The 25502-nt window shown below is 42.7% G+C and overlaps 1 protein-coding gene across 1 annotated transcript in view; it reads right to left on the reverse strand.

The window, feature by feature from the left end:
* Nucleotides 1–24230, reverse strand: part of slc25a26 (solute carrier family 25 member 26) — a 34093-nt gene extending 9863 nt beyond the window's left edge. The window contains exons 1-6 of the mRNA XM_030777014.1: nucleotides 24101–24230; nucleotides 22826–22982; nucleotides 22259–22368; nucleotides 16510–16614; nucleotides 16337–16384; nucleotides 442–486 (exon numbers count right to left, since the gene is read on the reverse strand). Of these exons, the coding sequence (XP_030632874.1) occupies nucleotides 442–486; nucleotides 16337–16384; nucleotides 16510–16614; nucleotides 22259–22368; nucleotides 22826–22982; nucleotides 24101–24133 (498 nt within the window). The 5' untranslated portion in view covers nucleotides 24134–24230. The remainder of the gene's footprint in view (nucleotides 1–441; nucleotides 487–16336; nucleotides 16385–16509; nucleotides 16615–22258; nucleotides 22369–22825; nucleotides 22983–24100) is intronic.
* Between the last annotated feature and the right edge of the window lie 1272 nt (nucleotides 24231–25502).

Genomic DNA, 25502 nt, shown 5'->3' on the forward strand with positions numbered 1-25502 from the left:
CACTAGGCACAGTCCGTTGGGCCAAATGTTAATGGAATTTTCTGCTCTCCCCCTCGAGACATGATGTCATTCTCCTAAATGCTACGTTTTCAAAGAAAAATTACTTTTATGTGGCCAGGGTAGACAATAGAAGGGGAAATAAACGGTTGGCTATGGTGGAGGCTCATGACAAATTACAACGTCTTTTAATCACGGCTGTGGCGACCGTTAAATGAGGGCGTTAATTTCAGATTTTCTATTGCTAGAGAGAGAGAAATCTCTCCAGAAAGTGTCACTGAAGCTGTAAATGTGTCAGGAAATAAGCAGGCAATTATTTCTTTATTGCAAGATCATTATTGGCACAAATTAAAGCAGCGAGAGAGAGAGAGAGAGAGAGAGAGAGAGAGAGAGAGAAAGAGAGAGAGAGAGAGAAAGATGGAGAGAGTGAGAGAGCATACATACCTTCAAATACTCCCAAAGTGGAAACTGCACCAGAGAGAACGGGATCTAAAAGTAAAACAGTCACATTCAATATAAACTTCCATAAACAGCACATCCTTACCTTTAGAAAGCTGTCCCTTAAAGTACTGAAGCCACTGAAAGGACATACTGAGGCCAAAAACTACAACGCTTTAAGGTGCTGCAAAAGACTGCTAATGACAATATGTTCGGCCACAGGCACTACCCATTTATCTCCCATGTCAGACTGCTTCAGTGTTACTGTGTGGATGTAACGTATTGGCTGAAGCACAGTTCCTCTAAGCTGAGGCTCCTGGCCAATGAGAGTCTAATGATTCATGAGGGGAAAACTCTGTAGAGTGACGGACACCTGTCATTCAGCTTAGACTCACTCACAGAGCCAAAGACAGATGAAATAAACGTTACAGCCGAACTTATAAGCTAGTAAAACCAAAGCCTGCCTGTCATTCTTCAACAGGGCTAGAGTGAGAGAGAGAAAGAGAGAGAGAGAGAGAGAGAGTGAGCCACGGGGAGAGACAGAGCAAGAAGGAGAGAAAGAAAGAGCGAGAAACTTTTTTCATTTGACCCACTGGAAGGTCAGACTAAGGGTCATTCAAGTAGCCAGTGCCCTAAAACAGAGCCAAACAGAGAAGCCCCTCATGTTCCACCTACAACTCCACAACAATAGGGCCATTGAGAAGAGAAAACACTTTGATTCAGATGTGTACTGGAAACTATTAGACAGACAAACTTGGAATAATCTAATTCCTCTTCACACCAGACTGAACAAAAAAAAAAAAAAATCAGCATAACAGTGTGTCTATTGGGTTCCCTTCTGGAAGGACATTAACCTTCAAAGTTTGCCTAGAGGGAGAAAAAAAGGCAAAACCAAGAAAAAGAAAAAAAAAAAAAAAAACAAGAACAAAGAAACAAAAGAGCTTTTTGTGGCCAGCCTGTATTTCAAAATATCTTATCTCGGTTTTAGACCTCAAATTGCGCTCAAAGCGACAGTATGCATAACGGAAGACTTCGTATTCCAAACTGCAAAAAAAAAAAAAAAAGACCCACCTGTCTTTTATTATTGGTATGATGAATTCAACCTTTCCAGACTGAAGCACTGTAAAGTGTTTGCAGGGAATCCACTGCTGGGCCCAAAACTGATTTATGAAGCGATTTTACACCTCTGGCAGAGATGGAGTGTCTGGGCGCTCCAGATGGTCAGATTTATATTGATAAGGCAGTAAGTGTGATAGAAACGCATATGAGAGAGTCAGGGTGTGTGTTTAAGCGCAGCTGTCTGATAGACAGCCAGGCAACGTAAATAAGCATACCCTGAGATAGACAGCATGACACTAACCATGTGTGCTCTCACTGCTCAGAGACTCCAACAAAATCAACTCAATTAAACCAGAAATATATATTATATAAATAAATCTGTATCGTAAATCAAACGCTCTGACAGGTTGATGTCATTTGCGGCGGTTGAAAATGCATGTTCTAATGGCTGTGTAATTGGATTTATATATTCATACAGACAGAGTAGCGATTACATGTCTTTGCCATGGTAAGTTTAACGCGATCGCAAAATCGTTGAGTGTAGTTCTAAATCTTCGCATTCAAAGCGAGACAAGCACCTTCGCCGAAGAACAAATTGCTCCATTAATGTACCTGAGGCTACAAAAATCACACATCATTTTATAATGGAGCAATTTTCCCTCATCAGACATCACAGCCATCCATTCCCCTTTGCGGCCCCAGAATATTCCAACGCTGTATTTCACTCAGGTAAAATCTCATCTGTGTCTCTCTGAACTGTTTTTCAGTGGGCCTTTGGCAGCTAGGCAAGAGAAATGAGAGCTAATGAGAGATGGTGAAGATGGTGTGCGTGTGCGTGTGTGTGTGTGTGCATGTGGGGCAGAGAAAGGGAAAAAGAGAGAGAGAATACAATTACAGTATAATAGTGGACAAAAGAAAGAAAGAAAGACAGACAAGAGTCATTCAGAGATAGAAAACGAGAGAGAGGGAAAGAAAGAAAGCGAGAGAGGGAGAGAGAGGGGGGGGGCGCGGAGAAAGAGAAAAGCCCCACTCATCCACAGTCCTAGACCAGTGTGCACATAAGCATGTCTCCTCCAGGCTGTGTTGCCATATTAATATTCACAGAGGGCAAAGTGCACAGCCCAAATGTGCTCCACACATGCAGGCTGCTGTCTGCCAGTGCTTATAAAAAGCACATACCTACAGCGCTTACTCTGCTCCCGGACCAAGCATCATATAATGCCCCCAAATCCTGTTTTCAGCACACTAAAATCTCTACCAGCACAGTTTCACAACTTTGGCCTTAAACGGGTAACACAAAAACACATGGCCAGGTCTAATAAAAGATATTCAAAGCTAAAACTAAAGTCAAAGTACTCAGATGATGTGGAAATATGTATACTAGACTAACACATTCCACACATCTGAACGGGAGACAATGCAATGAAGCCTCGTGTTATGGAACTGAAAACATTTGTGAGAGCACGTACCAAATTTAGGACGTCAAGTCAGATCAACAATCTAAAAGGATACTGGTGATTAAACCGAACTGGACTTTTCATCAGCTGCCATGGGCTATTAGCAAAAGCATTGGGAATTAATAAGCATTAAACATGGACCATAGAAGAGTTAGCAGTTCATAGTGGAAGTATATTTACACAGTCAGGTAAGTGTCAAATGGAGTGAGTGAAGAATGTTCAGAATCTAACGTGTGTAAAAGATCTGATTGTAGGGCTGAGGTATTTTTAAACATGAGCATTGTTGTGAATGCAGAGGGTAAAAATACCGCCAAAACAGACCCCCGCTGTAACACGTCACTGACAAAACTGACACGTAACATTGATGTTTATGAAATGACCTCGGTCCAAAAACACTACCATTCATCTTCACACAGAACTCATGAACACCTCTTGTCACTCAGCCACGAGGGACAGAATTCCAACGTGTCTGTACGCACGCGTGTGTGTGTGAGTGTGTGTGTGAGAGAGACAGAGAGAGAGAAGTGGTTGTCGGAGGCATTGGAACCACAGAACTGCATGTCACATGTTCCAGACAGTGACAGTATCATTTGGTATAACTGTCAGGTACTTTATCATTCGGAGATAAAGATGGCCTTTTCTCTGTGACAGTGTTCTGAGAAAGGTTACTGGTGAGAATATTAGTATTCCAAAGTGCTTCACTCTGTCACAGGCCCTTACCCCCTAGCATGGCGTCTGGAAAAACAGATGTCAAAATAAATTTAAATTGAGCCTGATTGCAGGGGCCGCAGTTGTCTGCAATTTGACAAATGACTTTAATAGGTCAGACTGTACTGGCTGCATACTGATGAACATCCTGAATGAGATCAGGAGGGAGCTTCAGTTCTCAGACTGGCAGCATTCACAACACTGCACAATGGACTACACACACACACACACACACACACAAGCAAGGTTGTATGCAAACAGATGTGCAGGTAGTGTATTACAATAACAGAAAAACGACACACATACAGCATTTTTCAAAAGCTAGGGTTAACAATACCGAGATGCTTGGATACATATTTAGCTATCTGAACCACATACAGCCAGAGGCAAACAGAAACCTGAGCCATTTTCCTGCCCTTTGGAAAGGAATTTAAAAGAAAAAAAAAGAAAAGAAAGAGGGGGGAAAAGAAGAAAAAAAAATCAAAGGTGTTTTTGTGAAGTCCACTCAGCCACCTTGGCGCTGTGCGCGCATCTCACGGCAACACGCTACAGATGCAAAGCGAGCCACAAACGACACGCCGAGCGATTCGAAGTTAGCTCACAGACCAGAGCGACTGACGGAGGTACACCTTCGTCCAGACGCTGGGAGCGAGGGCCCGCGGCTGTCCGCCGACTCTGAGAGGTTTAACAGTTCTCCAGCCCCAAGTTTAACAGCTGTGAGTTTTACTGCAGCTCCTCAGACAAAGAACCTCCCTCAGCCCTAAATGCCAGAGACGGACCGCAGAACTGACCTAAGACACGTCCTTTAAGAGCTCCAAGACTCTCCCAGACAAAAAGAGGCATCTAGAGGGAAACTGAGAGATTTCGAACAGAGAGAAGAGAGAGAGTGGGGGGGGGGGGGGGGGCTAGCAGAGTCATTACACACATTTAAAAAAGCAATTTAAAGCCCACGGGTTCTTTTAACGCGTGGGAACCGCACGGTGCGGTTATATTTGCGCTCGTGTGTCCGGCATTGCGTCATTTGGTCGGTTTCTCCGGGGCGATCCGAGAGAACAGTACAGGACCGCTGTGCCATGAGGAGAAGCCAGTATCTGTTGTCGGTGCTTCGTGAGTAATCGGGAAAAGAATTAGAGGGTTGGAAGAATTGTCTTTGGAAGGAGGAAGTTCTGCCAAGCTTGCTAAACACATTTTTAGAGAGAGCGGAGGAGTTCCATGGTCCAGGAATAAGAAATATTGGCATGGAGGCTGAGGGAGATGTTTCTTAGCTCCGGAGGGAGGACACGGTGACTGGCTGTATGTGAGAGAGCCTCATAAAGAGGGGAGAGATTGAGCAACAGGAAGCAGATGGGAGTCAGATGGCTAAACCATCAGTAAGAGTCTGATTCAGCAGGGAAACTGGATCACAATGAGCCATCTGAAGACTGAAGTGACCAGGAAATCTGCAGCCCAAGCTTAATCCTACATTTATTACCTGTTAATGCACCCGGACTGAACGCTGGATACCACTGACCTCAACGTTTTCATCCAACTTTATTACAATATTGACATTGTTAGCCACTTTCCCCATTCGAATTCGCGCGCGTTTGAAAACTGTTTATAGCCGACGGCACATGCAAACAAATGCACGCAGGCATGTTATGTTCTGAGAACTTTAGTCACAGGTGTAGGCCCATCGCGCACGCGCGCTCACTCGCGCGCACGCACATACATATACAAATATGTGTGTAAACATATGTTAATCTCTCGCCAAGCCACGCTGTGACACCAGGATTAAGAAGTGATTAATACCAGGTTTAATGAAGTGTTTTCTTGCTATTGTGCAAACCATGTATCAATAAATCACCTTAAGCAATCAATGTGGTGGACAGGTTTTTTTTTTTGTTGCTGTTGTTTTTTTTTCCTTTTTTTATGCAAAGCACTCACACCTTCTTGCACAAGTCAAGCAGCAAAACCTGTCTGTTGCCTGAGTGATTTATGAGGTCTTTCACAGGTGCGAGTGTGTGTTTGTGTGTGTGTGTGTTTGGGCGAGTGTCACACACACATTTTTGTTTGCACAGGCATGTCACTACATACAGCTAACATCGCAGTGTTTGTGTGACAGTTGGTAGATTGGGAAGATCCATGTAATACTTCCTTAAGAGAACAGATATGTTATCTTCGCTGCACTTGTCGTGGAACAACGCAAAGGCAGAGCCCTAAACATATGCTTTTCTCTTAACTCTGTATAGAGTTAGGGTTAGGCTTTCAGGGCAAGTCTCTGTTGAGCTACATGGACCCATAGAGTTAGTCAAAAAGTTTCATTTACAAGTTACTCTGTAACTACCACTATGTATCCTCTGTGTAAATTAAGTTACAATTAAGACAGAACTGACCAAGTCTGCTTCATTGGTTTAGTGATTTATAGCTGAAATGCAGAGCAGTTCAGAGTATGGAAGTCTGACTCAATGTCACACCTCATTATGAATGCTGTAAGGGTTGAATTACTTATCTTTACCTCGCCTGGGAAAATAGATTACAACATAGATCTACCAGAGGATTATGGGAGAAAAAACACCTTTGGGAGTCTGCTTTCAAAAATAAACAAACACATAAATACAGCAAATCAATGAAGTGAACTGTGGCTGGTGGAATGGCTTTCTGCTGGCCTTACTCTTGAGGAGAGAGAGAGAGAGTGGAGAGGGAGGCTGTGTTGTTTTACAAGCCTCCTGAAGGCCATATATTCCTGGCGGAGTAAGCGAGGCCTGTTCTCTTACAGAAAACAGACCCAACTTCTACTCAGTTGTACAAACACACACACTCCAACTCCCCAGACTTGCACATGCACACACACGCATACATCTTTGCACAGATACAAAAGCCAAACCTGTCACGGAAACAGACTTGAGATTTTTCACATAAACTTCACAGTCATATACTCTGCATGCGTGTGTGTATGTGTGTGTGTGTGTGTGTGTGTGTGCGTGCGTGCGTGCGTGCGTGCGTGTATTTTTTTTCCTGGCCTGTAAACGGGGTTGAGTTTGAATGTCTCCAAATGCTTTAAAAGTTTACTCCTCCTCAGTTTCTCTCTATATAGCACTTGGTGTGCTTGTGAATGCACTTGCTGAAGAATTCCACCTGACAGCTCTGAATGCCTCAGCACAGAGTGTGTGTTTAAACAAGCCAAACTGGGCCTGAAGCTTCGGAATGCCGCTGCCAGCCAATCACAGCTCAGCTAGCCCCAATTCCCATCAGCCCACAGATGAACAAGTGTTGGTATAGGGCAATAATATTCCAAACAAATTAAGACATGTTCAAGGCTCAGAGGGAGAAGGAGGGGGGTGGGGGGGCTATTTGGAATCAGAACACTGGCAAACATTCAAGAGCGCAATTCCAATGCCACGAGAGACAGGCTTCCCAGAACCATCCCATAATATTTACACTGGGCAAAGCTTTTCTGTTCCAATTCGTTTGTACCATTGCTGAAAGTGCGTTGCTTCATGCAATAACTGAATAAAAGAAGAATAAAAAGGTTGTCCACACCCCTATCAACAAGTTACTGTGCCAGAGCCCAACACTCAATAGCTCCATTGAACCACACATTCTCTCCTTGGTATCATCTCGAACCGGTGAATCCGAGGCCGTTACACAAAGGCACGAATGGAAATTCAATCCACACACTGACCAACGCTACATGCAGGTGCACACAAAGACGAAACCAAGCCACACTTTTCCAGCATGGAGGTCTTTTCAAGCCAGCAACCAAAGCGTAGCTAGAGCATCTCTCTCAACAAGTGATGTCGGAGGGAATCTTTTAGTTAGCCAATTAATTACGGGTTTCTCTGACACAGGATGCCCCCGGGGGGAGACCAATGAGGTGCTGACAGTTTGAAGGCAGATGGATGGCAGCCGGCGGAGTGGATCTGTGAGTGAGGACAGGAGAGCAGAGGGAGAAGTTTGGACATTTTTAGGTCGAATCTAAAGAGGGTCATCGTACCCTTCTCTCAACCGTGAATGGATTTTGAGTTAGGACAGTTCAGTGCCATTCAGGTAAATCGAGAGAAATGGTATAGCCCCCCCCCCCCCCCCCCCCCCGCCCCGTAAACTGGCAAGACTGCCTCGTTGTACACTCCGACCAAACAGGGCAAGCCAAGAGCGCAATGAGGAGATGAAAACCAGCATCATTCCAGCACGCTAATTACCGCTCCGAAAAAGAACGCCAAAGAGAAAGCAAATAAACAGTGCCCCAGCTTATCGGGAAATAGACACAGGAAAGCTGAAAATAGTGGGCATGTCACTCAAAGCATGCCTTAAAGTGGCGGTAACAGGGCCATAAAATACTCTTTGGCCAGGAGCTGAAAGATGAGATTATGATCCATGCATGGACTTTGTTGATTCCAAACGCAGATGAATGAAGAGCTTATCGATGACTCACGCCGGGGTGGTTAAAAGTTTCGGCGGCGTTACGGAGAACATGGGTAGGAGGCGACGGAGGTTGCGGTCAGGTTTCAAACTGTTTGACTCCTCTCTCCTCTTGAGTAAGAGGTTGGGTAGGGGCAACGATCGAGTCCTGGACTTTCTTTCACTTCTGACATGAAACAGTGACATCATGCTCTCTCCCCTCCGACCCTGCCGGCTTCCTACAGATGTTTCCAGCTGTCGGCTGCTGTTACTTGAGATAAACTAAACATTAGCGTCAGCATATTTGCAATCCAGTGGCTTCAGCAGGTGCCTGTCTCCAGGGAATTACAGAACCGTTGGCTGAGGCCCTCCTAGCAAGCCCTGCTGCCATAAGACATCGTAAATACAAAACTGACAACTGACTTGGGAAGGATTTCTGCTGTGTTTGAATATCCTTTCTCAAATATGAGTTTAATACCCTGCTAAGAGTAGTGAGTGATGGTTCCTCAAGATCAAGCCATGGAAGAAAATAACAGAAACTGGAAACAGTATCAAATGGTTGCATTCTTAAAGCCCTGAAAGAAAAAAGAACTGGTACCTCAAGTTATGCTTCTGTATTTTTTTTTTGGACCTGTGGCCAAAATGATTAGATAAAATCTAAAAAAAAAACAATTTGAGAATTAGAGGCGCTTCAGTATCTTACTGTCTGACTGGCCTCAGCGCATCTGTGTCACCTCCGCTTAGTGTGACTTAAGTTACTGCGTCTCAGTCCGATGGGATTTACCCAACAGGTAGTCGATTTGTTCATACGTAGAGCGAGACAATACAAAGGTGAAAGACTGTCAGTGGAAGGAAACAAATGCAGGTCAATTTGTCTCAATCCAGCTCAGTGTTAACTGCCATATGGAGTCATTTCTCTCCAAGATGTATTAACATATGACCCATTTTTCTGGCTGCATTTTTCATGAGAGGTGCTAAGGTTAAGCACATATCTCCAGGGCACAGGAACTCTACTGCCCCTGGGACATACTCCTTGGGCCAAGACAGGGGAACATATTCACCTGAGTGGAAGTGGGTGGAGGGCTGTAGGCAGACAGTTTGTGTGTGTGTGTGTGTGTGTGTGTGTGTGTGAGAGAGAGAGAGAGAGAGAGAGAAAGAGAAACCAAGAGGGATAAATCATTGAGTTGCACAAGACGCCAGCGCTCGCCCCATAATTAGAGGTTAACCTCACTCTCATTTTACAAGGCTGCCACTCTTTCATGAGAGGAGTAACGCAAGTCACTCTCCCGTCCAGAAAGACAAACTCTCTCAGTGCTCACAAACTGACTGACTCACTCACTCAGTCTCTCTCTCTCTCTCTCTCTATGCACATAAACACTGGCTTGCTGCAGTGGATATCTGCCTCCCCCCCCTCCTCTTTTTCTCCTTACATAGACAGCTCTGATTGGAGCTCTGTGTGTGCAGGAAAGGCTTCAGCGTGTACGAGAGGAGCAGTTATGTGACGATGAAGCAGTGGGGTGCATTCCTGCTCAGGTCACAGGTCCGTTAGCTGCGGAGCGCTGAGATCCCTTCGTTCCCCGTTCAGTCCCCTAACCTCTCGCTCTGCCTCTCTGGGTTCCGCGCCAGGCCGGCGGCCCTTATTGGAAACACATGTGGGGCCGAGATCGTTTTCTGCTCGGATTGAGGCAAACATGCAGAAAATTGTGGGAAGCAAACATAGCCCCGAGACCTTGCGAGATATGGCAATTAACGCGGCATCTTCGGCGCTCCGAATGCCGGGCAGAGTCCCCCAGTAATAAATCTTTACAGTAAAAAAAAAATAAATAAAAAATAATAATAAAAAAAAAAATGGCAAAACAGTTTGGTTTTTTTTTCCTTTTCTCTCAGTATTCTCAAACGTTTTCTCATTTCTTTTAAGAAGACAAAGACAGAGTACAGGGAGAAAAAGAAAAAAAGAAAAAAAAAAAAACTGGCGGAGATCAAACACTGGTTCTGAATCACGACTTCCTGTGTGTGAACGTCTTCACCAAAAGGGATTCCAACTATAAAAGTTTTGCTTTGGCCTCCTCCAAAATTACAGGTTTGGAGTTACTAGTGGTTTTCAGAGCCGTCAAAAGGCTGTGAAATCTGTCCACCCCATGTAACCTTAAGTGGGAAAAAAAAAAAAAACCGTGGTAAACCCTGCGTGTTTGGTCCTCATTGTATCACTCACTCTAATGCGTAGCTCATGACATAATGAATCCATGTAGATATTCAAACCCCACTCATCCCCCACCCTCACCCCCTCCCTCCCCAAATTAGGCTTTGACTGAGCTGTCTTTGTAGAAGCCAAATAAATCAGCAGCACTGCAGATAGCAATCATCACTGCTATTGAGCGCTAAGTGATTTCGTTAAGGCTTTATCGCCGTTGTGTTGTACTACACATCCACAAGCCCCGCGAATGAATAATACCACGCTATGTCCCGCTGATCCAGACACGTCTCAGGTTCGCATTCCAGACGGCAAACAGAAAAGCAGTTTAATCCTGCCAGCGTTAACTCTATGCTGGGGAGAAGCGGAGTGGACCCGGGCTCAGCGTTATATGATAATTCAGCGATTGTACCTCCATTAAGACACACGCAGGACCAGAGGCCAAGCTCACTGTATGAATCAGTTCCTTGATAAAGTGCAGTGGTGCGGTTGTGGGAATGGTCTGTTTGAGATGCACAACATGACCATACGATACATTAATCCCCAAGGCTCAAGCTCATATGGATCACACCGGCCTGCCACAGTAGGGTTTGTGTATGCGCGCGCGCGCACTTGTGTGAGTGTGTGTGTGTGTGTGTGTGTATGTTAGAAAGAGAGAGCAAGTGCAGGCCAGATCCTGCGCGAGCAGTTTCACTCCACGCAAAGGGGTGAGCACCCAGTCCAACTCCATTAATCACCAGAGAAGACACAGACAGGCAGATGGAGAGTCTTGTTTTGTTCTAATAGATGAGGGGGATGGCTCTAATCTTCAGAAGGAACAGTATGAGGGGACCTGCCAAACCGAGTCCCACAGAGAGTGTACAGACAGAACAGCAGCCTGTCAGCCTCATGAAAATAAACTATCATGATCCCCTCCACCTTGGCCAAAGAGGAACCCTAATCTACGTCGGAGGAGTTCTCAGCATTAAAAACACTTTAGCGCTTCATCTAGCTCGGACTCAATCATTCATACAGCGACAGGTGACCTTGCATTCATTTTGATGCAAACGGTAAAATAATAACCCATCTTAGCTGTTCTTCCTGAAGAGACAAACTCATATTTATTGCCCCCCCCCCTTCCCTCTTTCTAGTGACCGTAGTCTGTAAATCTTATCTTTCCCAATTTATCCAAGAGCAATACACAGAAAATCCCTGTGTATCCACTCACAGGGGAGAAGTTGTGTTCTGTATGTTACAATAGCAAATTATTCTTCATTTAATGTTCCAAAACAAACTGGTTATCACATCACATCTTAATGGTATCAGCCAGACCATGTAATGTCAGATGCAACAGTGATTCTATTAGCTTAGCATAAAGGCATGCCGTAATTTTTTTATTCCCCAATAAATTTGCTTTTGTGTGTGTGTGTGTGTGTGTGTGTGTGTGCGCGCGCGCGCGTGTACAGATATGAGATAAACGAGAGAGAGTAATCAAGAGTGGTGGTGATAGCAGGCAGGATAGGGCTTTTACTGGCCCACTGGGAGATGGATTAGCAGGCTAAGACGGACGATCAACATCAGGCCTTTTCTCGTGTGAGATTTCTGTTCGGACGGAATGACGGCCGCAGCTTCTTTCCATCCCATTGTAAACCTGAAGTTAAAGTCAAGTCTCCAACGTCTCTCCGTCCCATCTTAAAGCCAACGCCAGCACGAGCAGACTGATCCAAAGCGTCCAAGACGAGAAACTTCTCCACAAACCTTTTCTTTTTCTTTTTTTTTTTTTCCCCCCTCCCTCTTACTCTGTTTGCTATCGTTCCCCTAGGACTGGTACAGAGACAGACCAGACAGGCCGAGGATGAAAATGTGCAAGCAATACCAAAGATATTACTAACAACGCATTTCAGTGTACTTACAACACTAACAATGCTTTCCCCAGTCTCCAGGTCTTGGGTCAAACCGTCTAAACAAAATATCTGGCTAACCCTGACCAGGCTGGAATAAATCAGATAATTCACTGATACACAGTTTTGATTAAATCTACAAGTGGAAAGCAATCACGTGTAATAAACGTTCATTAGAAAGTGAATAATATCTGGGGTTAAAAAAAAAAAAAAAAACGACTCAAGTGAGATGGCAGGAGTCCAGCGAAAAGCACAACAGTCTTAGAGCCCTGCTTTCTCTCTGTCTCTCTCTCTTTCTCTCTCTGTCTGTCTCTCTTTCTCTCTCTGTCTGTCTCTCTCTCTCTCTGCCTTCTGAACAAATGCATCCAGCTTTAAGGCATATGTTAAGGTTGGTGAGGGTAGGAAGCATCCATTCCTTCACACATGCTGTGTAAATCTTCCCTTCATATATGCAGTGAAAAATAAACAGAGCCTTCAAGCTCTCTACCAACCAGCCAGACAGGGGAATATAAACACAGTGCTGCATGGATCAGTGCAAACATCTCCAGGATACAAGACTGCCTCTGCTCTCCTCTTCACACACACACACACACACACACACACACATACACACATACCATGCTGAAATGGGATCTGCATCCTAGACAAAACATCTCTAGAAATAACTCAATCATGTCCATTTCTGTGTAAGGAGGTGGCATTAGTTGAGAGAGATCGTCCCATTGGATTTGATGCCCATATTTAACACACACACACAACCAACCTTCAATTAGGATCTTACAAACATCAGCTTAGGACGGAATGAATACATGAATTCATGATGGAATGAAAAAGTTGAAAATATAAAATTAAACGAAATAAATGTGAAAGGATTGCAAAAGAACTACCTAAACTAAAATAAGCCTCATTTACTCCTTGGACTATGTGACATAATAAAGTTAATAGCATTTAAAGCTGGTGAAGTATTGTCTCAGTTGTGGATTTATGACAGATGGAATTATGGAGACACATATGTACAGCAGGTCCCCTGATGACGCTGTTCAGAGACAGAGAGGAAAAACCATTCCGCATTGTCTCGTAGTTTAAACAGAAACATTCGTAGCGTGCGCACACACACACACACAAACATACACAAACACACGCGCGTGCACACAGACACATGCGCACACAGACACACACACACACACACACACACACACACACACACAGTTCCACCTGTTTGCAGCACAATCCACTGTGACTGATGTGCAGCAGGAGAATAAACATGGGGATAATTCAAACAAATTGGGCCTAGGCAGGTCTAGACCTTAGGGGCCTGTTACCCTCCTGTGTCAACTAGCCATCTGGGGTTAGGAGTGGGTGGACTGAGGAGGTGGGGGGTGGGGGGGGGGATTTAGCTGAGCCAATTTTACGAGGACCATTCTGCACACGCAACTGTCATTCCTCGAGAGAGACTCAGGGAAAAATTCAATCAGCCCCCCCCCCATCCCACCACACCATCCCACTTCCCAGCTTACGAGCGCTCCATTTTGTTTAGATTATTGTCATATTTGTGCCCTGACTGTATACCGAAAGTCAATTTGCACTGTAACCGAAAACTGGGGGCTATGAAAAGTACTTGTAACTTAGACTGGACGAAGGGGATAAAGCCCAAAGGAGTTGAACAACAACTTGAGATGTGCATGACATGAGCAGGAATCAGGGTGTAGGTGTTTCATAACCGCGGTCTTATGTGCTGCCAGCTCTTTTCACTCCCCCCCCCCCCCCCCCCACTCCCCCTCCACTCCCCCTGATGTTGATCACATCTGTGCCGATAAAGTAAAATTAAAAAAAAAAAAAAGGAGAGGGGGGGGGGTTCTCTGTCTGTAATTCAAACCAGTGTGTGGACCCTCTGATATACTAAAGAGTGCTGAGCACATAAACCAGCTTCAGTTTCTGTCAGTTGCACCTCTAACAGGTTTCTGTTTGGCTGTTTCTCTTTCTCTCTCTCTCCCTCCCTCCCTCCCTCCCTCTTTCTCTCCCAGGTGTGAACTGTATGTTCCAGGTAGTGCAGAGAGAATCAGGAATGCTAACTCCTGGCTCTGTGTGTCTTTGGCCTGGGGAAATGGGAGGTTGGGTTTAATACCATCATTCCAATCTGTCAGACCAATTAGCAAACCTTTCACTTATTTGCTTGCTTTTCTGTAAAACCAAATACCAAACCGTTCCATCATGTTCACTATCATATGAATCCATGTTCGAAACTGCAACGCAAGGATAAACTAGCAGGAGATTTTTTTTTTAAAGTTCTAAAAATATTTGACATAAAACCAAGACATCACAAAGTTTGATTCTATTTACAGCTTTCATTAATCAATGAGTCTCACTAAATATCACTTGTAATCTTGACAGTAAACTGAAGTGCTGTAAAGTCGCACTCTTCTTGTTAGATATATACCTGTCCTGAAGAGCTATAAGCTTACTCCTCCCTCTAGTGGCAAACGCCAAAACTGCAGGGCTAACTGTCAATATTGTCTCATTTCAATGCCATAAAAGTTATGAGAGCACACAAAAACTTATTCGAAATATGCAGGTCCAAAGGTAAACTCCAAGCATTTTCTTCAGCACTACAACCACTACAGAAATGGACTCCTCTCCATGCAATTCATTTAACAGATGTGATCAAATGCAAATTATAAACTATCTGGAACTATTTTAGGGTGTACATGTCTTCATTGATGAAATATTCAGTAAAATGACAGCAATACTCTGTAAGTATTCCTAGTCTAAACATATTTTGAGTCTCCAACCCAAACCAAGCAATTACTGATGCATGTAGCATTTGTGGATTTACACATTCAGAAACAAAATAATAATAATAATAATAATTGTTTGAATTACTACATGCGAAACAAGCTAATGAGGATGTTCATTTTCTCCTTTCTTCTCATTCTACTGTAACCTCCTATCAATACTGCCTTTTTTTTTTCATATTAGAGCACAGGCCACCATGCTGTACAATCTCCAATGCTACTGTGCTATCTCATCAGAAATCATTTCTGAAGGGCTCCTTAATGAATATACATCATGGAGAGGACCCCAATTAAATCGGCTGTGTGAGAGGACTGGCATTCTGAGTAAACAAAGTTATCTTGACAGGGTCGCGTCGCAGGATAAGATAGCGGAGCAGAGAAAATGAATTACCTTCCTGACACACGTCAAATCCAATCCTAAAGAGGATCCTGGGCTCTGCTCTGAGCATGGCTTTTTATGTGGCTTTTAGTATGCAGAGAGGCCATTCGCTAGCATCCAAATGTATTCATTTATTCAGAACCCCTTGGAGAAATCAGAAAGGCTTGTTGTCCTTTTTTTTTTCTTTTCTTTTTTTTTTTTCCTCCCCCTCAGCATCCAGATGGAATTTGTGTGAATAACATCTGTTTAGTGAGGCAGAAAATAAGTACAGGATAGCAAGGCAGTGTGGGGACACTATATCACCCACAAAAAAAAAAAAAGAAAAAAAAAAAAAGTGTCACCTTCATATAGCACTTCTCTCTCCCTTTCCCTGTTTTCTCGCCCTTTTGCCGAAATTTAAAGAAAAAAAAAATTAAAAAATCAGAGAATAAATGAAAAGCCTGCGCTTTGACAGAATTCATTATGCACGACGGTGCTATGCAGGTGCTATTAGGAGCCAGATAATTAATCAAAGGGTAAGAGAAGGCAATTCATTACAAAGGCATCTCTCATCGAGGAGACCAGCTACGTTGGCTTAATTTCACCTCTCTGGCTACTTTGTCTTGCACTTGTCCCACCTTCAATTAGTTTAATTAATTAGATGCATTCCAAATAAAACAAAACAAAACAAAAAAAAGATTGGCTTGGATAGACAGGTTGAATTTGACCAAAAAAAAAAAAAAATTTGTTGGCTGCAAGTCTCAAATATGCCTTAGGATAAAATAATGCAGTGGAGTTTCAATATAATAATAATCCAAAAAAAAAAAAAACCTTAAAGAGATAGGAGGTTGACATTTTGAGGGAAAAAGTATCACCACAGGAATACATTTGATTATCAGCAATGTTGAGCCAGTGTTTATACAGCTTTTCTTCCAATGTACTTCTGTGAGACTCAAACGGTCAGTTCGGGACAGCTTAAAACAAATTTCAAAGCGATAAGTTTGAATAGTTTGAGACATGGAGATATTTAAAGCACTTTCACTGTGAGTCAATGTCAGTGAGTTATAGGCCAGTCTTACCTCTCTGAGCACTGTGCTACTGTAACCCCTGTACAGGCCCCTCAGTCCCTGAAGAAAAAAAAAAACAAAGTTCAAATCAGGTCCACGTTTGGAGTATCTCTATTTATAATTAAAAAAAAGCGTATTTTCTGGGGGTGGGAGGTGGGGGTGAAGACGTCACCGTAAATGTGTACCTCTTCTCGGAGAGTTGCGAGGAGAACCTGGTAAGTGGTGAGGGACGGGGAAGCCTGCGTTCTTTGCTTCACCACTTCTGTGGGCACTCGGATCAGACAAGCCCCCTGTGAGAGTGAGAGAGAGAGAGAGAGAGAGAGAGAGAGAGAGAGAAGACCCAGACATCATACATCAAACTGTCCCAACGAGACACAAACGAAACACGACGGAACGATAACCACCGTAAACTGTATGAAAGGAAAAAAAAAACAAAAAGGCAAACAGCCTTTGCATTTCCCTCATAACACTTCACTCTCTTCTCTCTGTGAACGTCGACAAAAATGAACTCGAGCGGATGTAAACCGTACGTCGACGGAGGAATAAAATCTTCAGCAATAATAATGTCAAAACGTTTCTTTTGTGTCGTGTGGTTTTTGAGGACAGCCAATTTATTATCTGCTAAGGAACGTGTGTCAAAGCGGTCATTCATCACCTTACTACGGAGGAGCGCGTAAAGGTCACGGCAACTCACAACCCTTCAAATTCACCAGTTACAAATGCCAAAGGAACCACCACAATATGTCAACCAAATACGTTCTGTCAACTGCTCAACTGTGACATTAATATTTATGGCACTTCATGCCTCATAACTTCCCATGGCCTTAAGATAGAGAACTTCTCCTTTAGTTCGGATTGATACAGCGCCGAAACAAAAAATACGAGGAAAGCACCGGGGACAAAAAGCAATCTTCCCAACCGGCAAAGGTTAGCAGGCACCCCGCCTTGCCCCCCACCCCCAGACCACATTGGGGCTACAGTTGTGCCAATAATCTTACCAGAGCCAGCAAGCGCGGGGCACTTCTGCTCCTATCTCAACACGCACTTAGAGCACTGCAGGGTTTCAGCAGCACCGGTTGTGCTGGAAGGGCTTGGAACAAAAGGCACTGGCACATCTTAGGATCCTTCTCCCCTCTCTCTGTCTCTGTCTCTGCAGCTCTGTGGACTTAGCCATCATACTGCTGACGCTGAATGGGTCTGTAGTATGCCATCACTGTCTCCTCGCTTATGTTAAACACCCTGAGAATTCCACCAACTAGATGGGTAATGACATGTTTCTGTCAAAACATTCCGATACGACTTAATATGAACATGAATGGTTCACTGAGATTCTAAACAGTGTTGCAAAACCCGCGTCTGCACAACTTTTAATTAGACTGAGAGAGGCTTAGGCCATACAGTTGTCTATCTAAATCTCATATTCACAGACTTGAGCTCCAAACAGAAAGAGATCAAGAAAAATCAAGATCAAAATCAAATATATATCAACAGATTGTTGGAGCTAACATGGAAAGTAATGCATTAGGATGAGTTTACAAGTGCATTATCAGCCCTGCGACCTAAGATCAACGTCCCCTCTGAAAAAAACACAAAGCATGTAGCAAGAGTGCCACCCAGTGGTAAAAAAAAAAAAAAAGACATAAATCTACCAACTGTACGATATCCAAATTGACAGAATCTATTTCACAGATCTCATTAGCTTCCTTTTTGCTGTGTTAACATTTATGAGACACTGTACATCATGTCAGTTCACGTGATTCTAAGAAGGATCAAAATTGCTGAACAAAATAGAGAGAAAAGTGGATGTGACAAGTAATTCCTGATTTAATTGAGCAGGAGGTCGAAGTCAAACGGAGAGCGGATTTTCATATCAACTCACAGGAGCGTGTGAAACAAGAGAGAGATTATATGAGATGAATCTTAGACATTGGTTTCGTCGGGGTAATTTGGATCGGGTAGTGCGACGAGGCTGAACAGGGCATTTCGCTCTTTAAGGGGATGTTACACATCCGCCGGAACGTTTTAAGCGTCAATGCGCGACGCTGTAACTGGTGTCTAAGTAAGAGGAGAGAGGCAGTTCGAAGTGAACGTTGTTAGCTACCCGTTTGTTTTCTCTCACAATGGAAACGATCGGGCGGGGGTGTCTAGCGGAGTGGCATTTTCTTCTTCTGCTCCCTGGCCTGGTCCAGACTTTAATTGTATGATAAATTTGTTTTGGCTATATCTTTAATGTCCCTACCGCCATTCATCTTTATTTTCAGGCAACATGGAGGCTGCAGCCGTTAATTAGAGGCGGCTTCAGATCGGAACTCGTGTTTCCTGCACCGCGGTGCAGCTAGTCCTGTTTAGGGCTCTTCCATTTCAAACGCAACTAAACAAGCACGGACCAAAACCTCAATCGCGCGGAGAAAGCCGTCAAAGGATCAGAGCAAATGAAGTGAGGCTCCTGGCAGAAATGAGCATGGAAACAGGCGGTGCCCTGGGCTCTTGCTAATGGCCCACATCTTTATATTCACCTGTAATCAACTCAAACTCGACCAGCCTGCCTGTAGCCAAATGAAACAGGCGAAATGCATTGCCGACAGACATTTGGTTGATATACAGTAAAATCACTGCTTAAATGTCTTTTTCTTTTTAAATGTCTAAATGTTTTTTTAATTTAATCATTCAAAAAGAAAAAAAAAACCCAAACAAAACAAACAAACTAAAAAAAAAACAACCCTTGTGATCTAGCAGGCGATATAGTCATATTTGTGGTTATTTTATGACGTCGGGATGAAAAAGGGGACCATTTAAATAGAAGAAATACTAAAATGTAAACTGGCATATAAAAAGGAACTGTTATTGTTGCTACTAATTGCCCTGAAAACACATCATTGAAGTGAGATGAGGCATCAAACTCAGAATAAGATCTAATCTTGTAACTACTTGTAAAACGATGCAAAGGGCTACAGGCCAGTTTACTTAGAAATGTAAGCTGGAAATTTCCAGCAGAGCGAGGAGCATTTTTATCAAAACAGCTTTTCCACAGCTATGAGAGCTTTATAAAATCAGCCCAGACATTCCACGCTAGGCCGTCCCTCTTTCCCTAGACGTTATTCCGGTTTTAGGAGGCACTGTCGGTGCATTCCGACCCATCCCTGACCTTCAGACCCCGCCACCCCCGCAGCGGTTCCTACAGGAAACCGGACTCCAATCAGACATCCTGCATACCTTTCCTGCAGGTAATCATACAGGTGCCTGCCTACACAAACCACATTCCCTTAAACTACACAAGACGGGCTGGCAGGGGTCCTCTGGGATCGGCTTGAAGCACAGTGTATTAAAAAAAAACAAAAAAAAAACACGCCTCATCTGTGAGGACCATCCAGAGTAATGTTTGCCAAAGACAGCCACCTCGCTGGGCTGAAATAAAACTATTACATATGAAGAGATGGCTTTTTCAATCTGCCATCTCATATTAAGATCACATACTCATTTTAGGAACTTAAGTGGACTTCATGCCAGGTGAAGAAAAGGGAGAGGGTGTTTAAAAAAAAAAAAATTAGGGCACAGTCTAAAGTTCTAGTTAGAGACGCACCATAAATCATAGGCAGAGCTCTCTCTCTCTCTCTCTCTCTCACAGGGCTATGCATGGATTACTTGCCGTGCCAAGTTAAGTGGCTGCCAGTTGCCCTCCCTTGTCATGCCACACTGTATTTTGCAGTACATCTTCAGGGAGAGATGCTTTATACATGCAAGAAAAACGCTCCTTCAACTTGACAAATGAGCTTTCAGAGAAAACGTCAGATGAACGGGAATGAAGACAAATCTGTTTTAATGGCTGGATAACAACCTGCTCGCTCCTGACATATGTCATCAGCTCCCACATTCTTTATAGCAGATGTGTTCACAAAAAAACAATGGAGCTTTCCTTCTCTCTGTGGCACAGTGTGTTCAAGTGATGCTCTGAGAGGAATGCTTTTCAGTCTGAATGTGATGTCTTGCAGCCTTAATTCAACTCCTCCGGGCCACCGAAAAGTGGACTGTCCATCAGATCAGCTCTCTAAGTCATCGAATAAGGGTAGAGGACTTTTAAATCACATCCGACACAATTAAAGCCATTTTAGTTCCGGCGTTACAGTTAGCGATACATGCTAATGCAAGGAATGTGAAACAGGCAAGGAATGTTGATGACTTCAACTGCTCTACGTAGATGACTAGACTCTCTGTAAATGTTATATCAAATGAAAACTGAGCGATGCAACAATAAATTCTAATTATTATTTTAATCCCCGGACACCGACAAATGTGACCTTTAAAAAAAAAAAAAAGATGAATGAATAAGATAAGCATTCACTCTTGCTTTTGTATTTTTACTACTGATTTTTTTGTATAAGTCCTATGTCCTAAAAACAGGTCTGAGAGAGTTTAAGAGCACCTCTGTTCTGGTAAAAGATATCAGTGAAAAAAGAATTTAAAAAAAAGGATGTCGATAATGTGGTTATTACATCATGTAGTTCATTTTCACTTTAATTGAGACACAAAGAGATAGCTAAGTTTGCGAGAGTGGCAGGTACATTTTTCACGGAGGATGTTGAAGGTGGAGATGCTGCCATAAAGGCAGAACTGAAAGCCCTGGATTTGAGGTGCGGGGTACACACAGCGTCTCATTATCCTGTTAATGGTGACTCAGAGGGGTCAGGAGGATCAGACGTATCAGAGTTCAGTCTCCACCTCCTAAAACTTCAATCTGGGTCATGATGAGAAGGGGGGGGGGGCACTTCAAAGACCCTGACACCACATAACATACAAATTATATCTATAGCATGATCATTTACTACAGACGTACATGAGGTATAATTCATTCACTATGGGATTTGGTTGCTGAACAGTAAAAAAAAAAATGTAATTAGTATCATCTCTAATCAATGATTAAAAGCAGAAGTATAAAGAAAAAATGATAATAGAGCAAGTTACATAAGTAGGATCTGTTTGTCTTCTCTTCTAGACTGCCTGAGGGAAAGACTTTTATGTATAAACCCCTGGATTAGAGTCTTTGAACAGCGTAACAAGTACGCACAACGCACAAGGATTCTGCCCAAGCCCCCGCTCACCGCAATCCCTTTTTGAAGTGCACAAATCCCCGGCAGAAGGTGAGGGGTTAAAGATAGCATTGACCTCTCCCTCATCTCTACAGTTTTCTTTTCTTTTCTTTTTTTTTTTTCCTCAAATGAAAATACCAAGGTCCTTCATCAGAAACATGCTGCGAATACATGGAACATAACCGCTTATTATTACTAAGAAAAGCAAGACTAAACTTGTTGTAGGTGACCAGTTTGGTCAACTTATGACTGTGTTTAGCTTACATTGTTTGTGTGACCTTCTCCTTTTCTTAAACTGAATAGGGTACAGTTGTGTCTTAATTTGGGGTAACTTTGTGTAACCGAGTTTAACTGTGGTGTAATGATTCAGACAGTAATACAGATGTGAGTTTGAGCGGATGCGGTTGAATAAACTATGACACAGATTTGGTGCTGTCTTGTTTAATCAGACCAGAATTCCTTCTCTGTGAGAGACAGAATCTGCACCAACAGAGGAAATTGCGCCGCTTTAAAGCAGAAGCCCCCCCCCCCCAGAGAATTGGGGGGTGAGAGGGGGGTGGGGGGTGAGAGGGGTTTGGGGCCTTTTTGAGAAAACAGCTAAGTCAATACACAGTAATGAGATCTTACTTACCCAGCTGCCGGAAAAAATGTTAAATTGTCTGTGGTTTCAAAGTCACCCGGGTGAGGCCTGCACCTCAAGGCCAGATCACATTCTAACCCTTTGCATATTTGTCCATGATATTCGCATGTAGTTATACGAACTGGACTATTGTTCATTTGGACACAGTCAAAAAGATGACAAATAAGGGGGAAAGAAAAACCGACAACAGATAATGGAGAGATAACCTACAATTTCTCCCAGGGAGGCGGCAAGCATATGAGTCACGGGTGCCATACGTGTGGAGGCGTAGTCTCTCAGGAGAGTCTTGGTGGTGTCATAAGTGACGAAGAATGCCGCAGCTGAAATCGAGCAAACCAATTCAGTTTAGTCTTAATTTATGGGAAGAAAAAAAAAAAAACATGCAGAGATTAATAACTGTTGTCATAGCAATTAGGATAAAACAGACAAAAAAACAAAACAAAACAAAAAACACTCCTGATGGCAAAGTCATCCAGTTCAGAAAATCTAACCAATGCAATCATGGCAGACCAATGTCATCCTATTCAGTTACAAACAGTGTCCAACACTGCTGTTTCCTGCAGGAAATGACAGTGGAAAAAAAAGACAAAATGTCTTGTCAGAATCTCACGTGACAGTTAGGGGGTGTCAGCACCATTTTCGTTATTTATAGGTACAGATCCAGATAATTCATTGTCAATGGAGCCATTTAGCACAGAGTGGAAGGACAGTGGACAGCACACAGGTTGCTATAAATAAATATTTTGCTTTATCGGCATAAGTTGACAATAGTCTCACCATTTGGGAAGGATCCAATAGCAGCTGATGGAACCCCTGCATATATGCCCCTAAAGCCTCCGGCCTTGTAGAAACCCTGCTGACTCTGTAACCTGGTCTTTATTGTGTCCAGAGGAAAGAGCGTGAGGTCTACACACATCCCCGCACAGCCTCCTGCCTGAAAAAAGAGAGGATTCACAAAAAAAAACGAATCTATGTATTTTCTCAGATATATGAACAAAGACTTTACTGTTCCAGATTGACAGCACAGATGGCCTTGCTTTCTTCTTGTCAGTCTCTGCTATCATTAGAAGAGAAAGAGAGAGATCGTCCTCTGTAAACTGATAGCTATTTTCCATCAAAAAACAATCCCACACACACACACACAAAAACTGAACAATTGAGGGAGAGCTTCACTAAAACAGAGACTTAAATGAAACAATATTAGTTCAAAAATGAAGATTAAGAGTGAAATGATGCAAGCGGATTTTAAGGTTAAAAGCCCTAACAACTTTTTGCAGCCTTTTTCAAGATCAATATTGCATGATTATAAGTACAACCGCAAATCATTTACATAGAAAAATCTTACGGTGACTCTCCGTGCAGCTGACCAAAACAGCAGACATTAAAAATCACTAGGGCTGCAAGGATAGTGTATTAAAATATGATCTAATTTTTTTTTTTTAACTTCCAATCCAAATCATTCAAGATAGAATCAAACACAAACATGAACTTTGCTGTAACACTAGCTAGTATGGTTTATAAGCAGGTTGTATTATTGCAAACTTTATCGTTTTTATTAAACATTACCTCAAAGGTACTTAATAATACCTAAAAAGGCCAGGAAGGAGGAGTAGAAAAGCAACAACATTAATAAAATATAACTGGTAGAATACTGTTTAGTTTTCTCTGTCCAGTTTACTGCAACATTTTGGATGTAAATAAAGCGTAGTAGTAATGTTCAAAACACTGGCTACAGGTCGATAAGAGAAAATGAAAATGAACCGTAACAATAATCTTTGTTTCTTTCTCTCTCTCGTAAATACAGTAAATTACGAAAGCCTTAACTGCATAGGCAAGTTAGCAATGAAAAGCATGTGAAAGCATGTATCTGTACATGTTGACATATTGCCAACCACCAACACTTCAGATAAAATGAGCAAAAAAATATTTAGCGACAATATGTTGACCGTGACGAAGAGAAAGCTCAAGTTATTTGGCGAAATAGTGCAAAGTGATCTTTCTGCCTAATGAGAAAATAAGCACGATTTTGGTATGAAATAAACGGTGAAGTACCACGAGAGATGCCGTGAATTCTCTTCGCTCCATGTCGCGTTTACGTTATAATGTCTTGTCAGCTTTTAAATCTCAATTCTATGTGTAATATCTCACTAAGGTTCATGTTTGACATTCTACAACAACAACATCACGCCTGTGAAGGACGCTGCCATATTGAAGGCGGATTCAAGCGATCAAGTGGGATCACGTGATACGAGAGCAGTCGCGAACTCGAGTTTAGGATCGGCAGATTCGATTCAGTCAAACAAGTTAAGTTTCGATCTTTATTTTTATTTTATTTTAAATGAATTGTGGAAAAAAGTAATTGTACTTTAAATATAATTCTTCAGTTATAATAACACGTGGGATTAATCCCTCGTACTAATACACTTTCAGCAAAAAAAAAAATAAATCTTGTGATAATTCTTCAGTTCATTTTGCATGTGGTCCAGAGAAGTCAAAATGTATGTTTTCACTGTGCCCACTGAAGAGATTGACGCGATTTTGTCCGAGGTTTGTGTAGCTTCGAAGTCTCAGCGGTCTCATTACAGATTAGGTCCTGTCACAGAAGCAGTTGTTTGCAATCAGGAGTTGGAAATGGAAAGGAAGGCATAGGGCCCAATCCTCCTCACTGGATGATGCCTGGGACTGAGCGGCTCTGTGTGGCAGCTTATGCCCGACATTCGTGTTGTTGATGTGTTGCTTTAGAGGGATTCCTTAGGACACAGAGACCCCGCTGGGGTAAGAATAGATTGACTCCTTGATTTTCTCCCGTAATAGGCCCAAGATCCGCAGCAGTGCTTGTTTTCTTTCTGCTGCTATCCACGGTGATGTGGAAATACGCAACATGAAGACCCATGGAGTCGTGTTTGTGTTTAGACTGAAAAGTCAGCTTAGCACTTGTCCATTTTTTAAAATGAATTCTCTTGTGTATACGTCTTCAGAGTAAAAAGTTCTTCAGATTTTCTTGGTGTGCTTAGTCGATAATTTCCAACAGAATTTTCAAACACCATTCTGTAATTATTTGGGTTTTTTTTAAACAGCAAGTAATTAATGAGATTTTATATGTATGTTTAGAGAGTTTGAGAGTTAATAAAGGAGGATCACTAGTAAGTTACAAGAAGAGATTTAATGTCTTCTGATTTTACTATTGTGAATTTTTAGGTACTGACATTTCTCTATACTAAGAGAAATGTTTGTTTTGAAAAAGACAAACATTTCTGTCTGTTTGTTTCTGTTTTTGTTTGTCATCTCTTTGTTTCTTTGTTTGCTTGTATGTTTCTTTTTAGATCCAGTCATGCTGTGCAGGTCTTACTTGATTGGCTGGGCTGAATTTTGCCAATGTTCTGCAACTTATATTCTTCCTCTGATGTAAATGATGATGGGTGATAATCGGTTATCTTCTCCTTGTCCCTCCCTT

This window comes from Chanos chanos, chromosome 6 (genome assembly GCF_902362185.1).
Source record: "Chanos chanos chromosome 6, fChaCha1.1, whole genome shotgun sequence".
NCBI classification, from domain to species: Eukaryota; Metazoa; Chordata; class Actinopteri; order Gonorynchiformes; family Chanidae; genus Chanos; species Chanos chanos.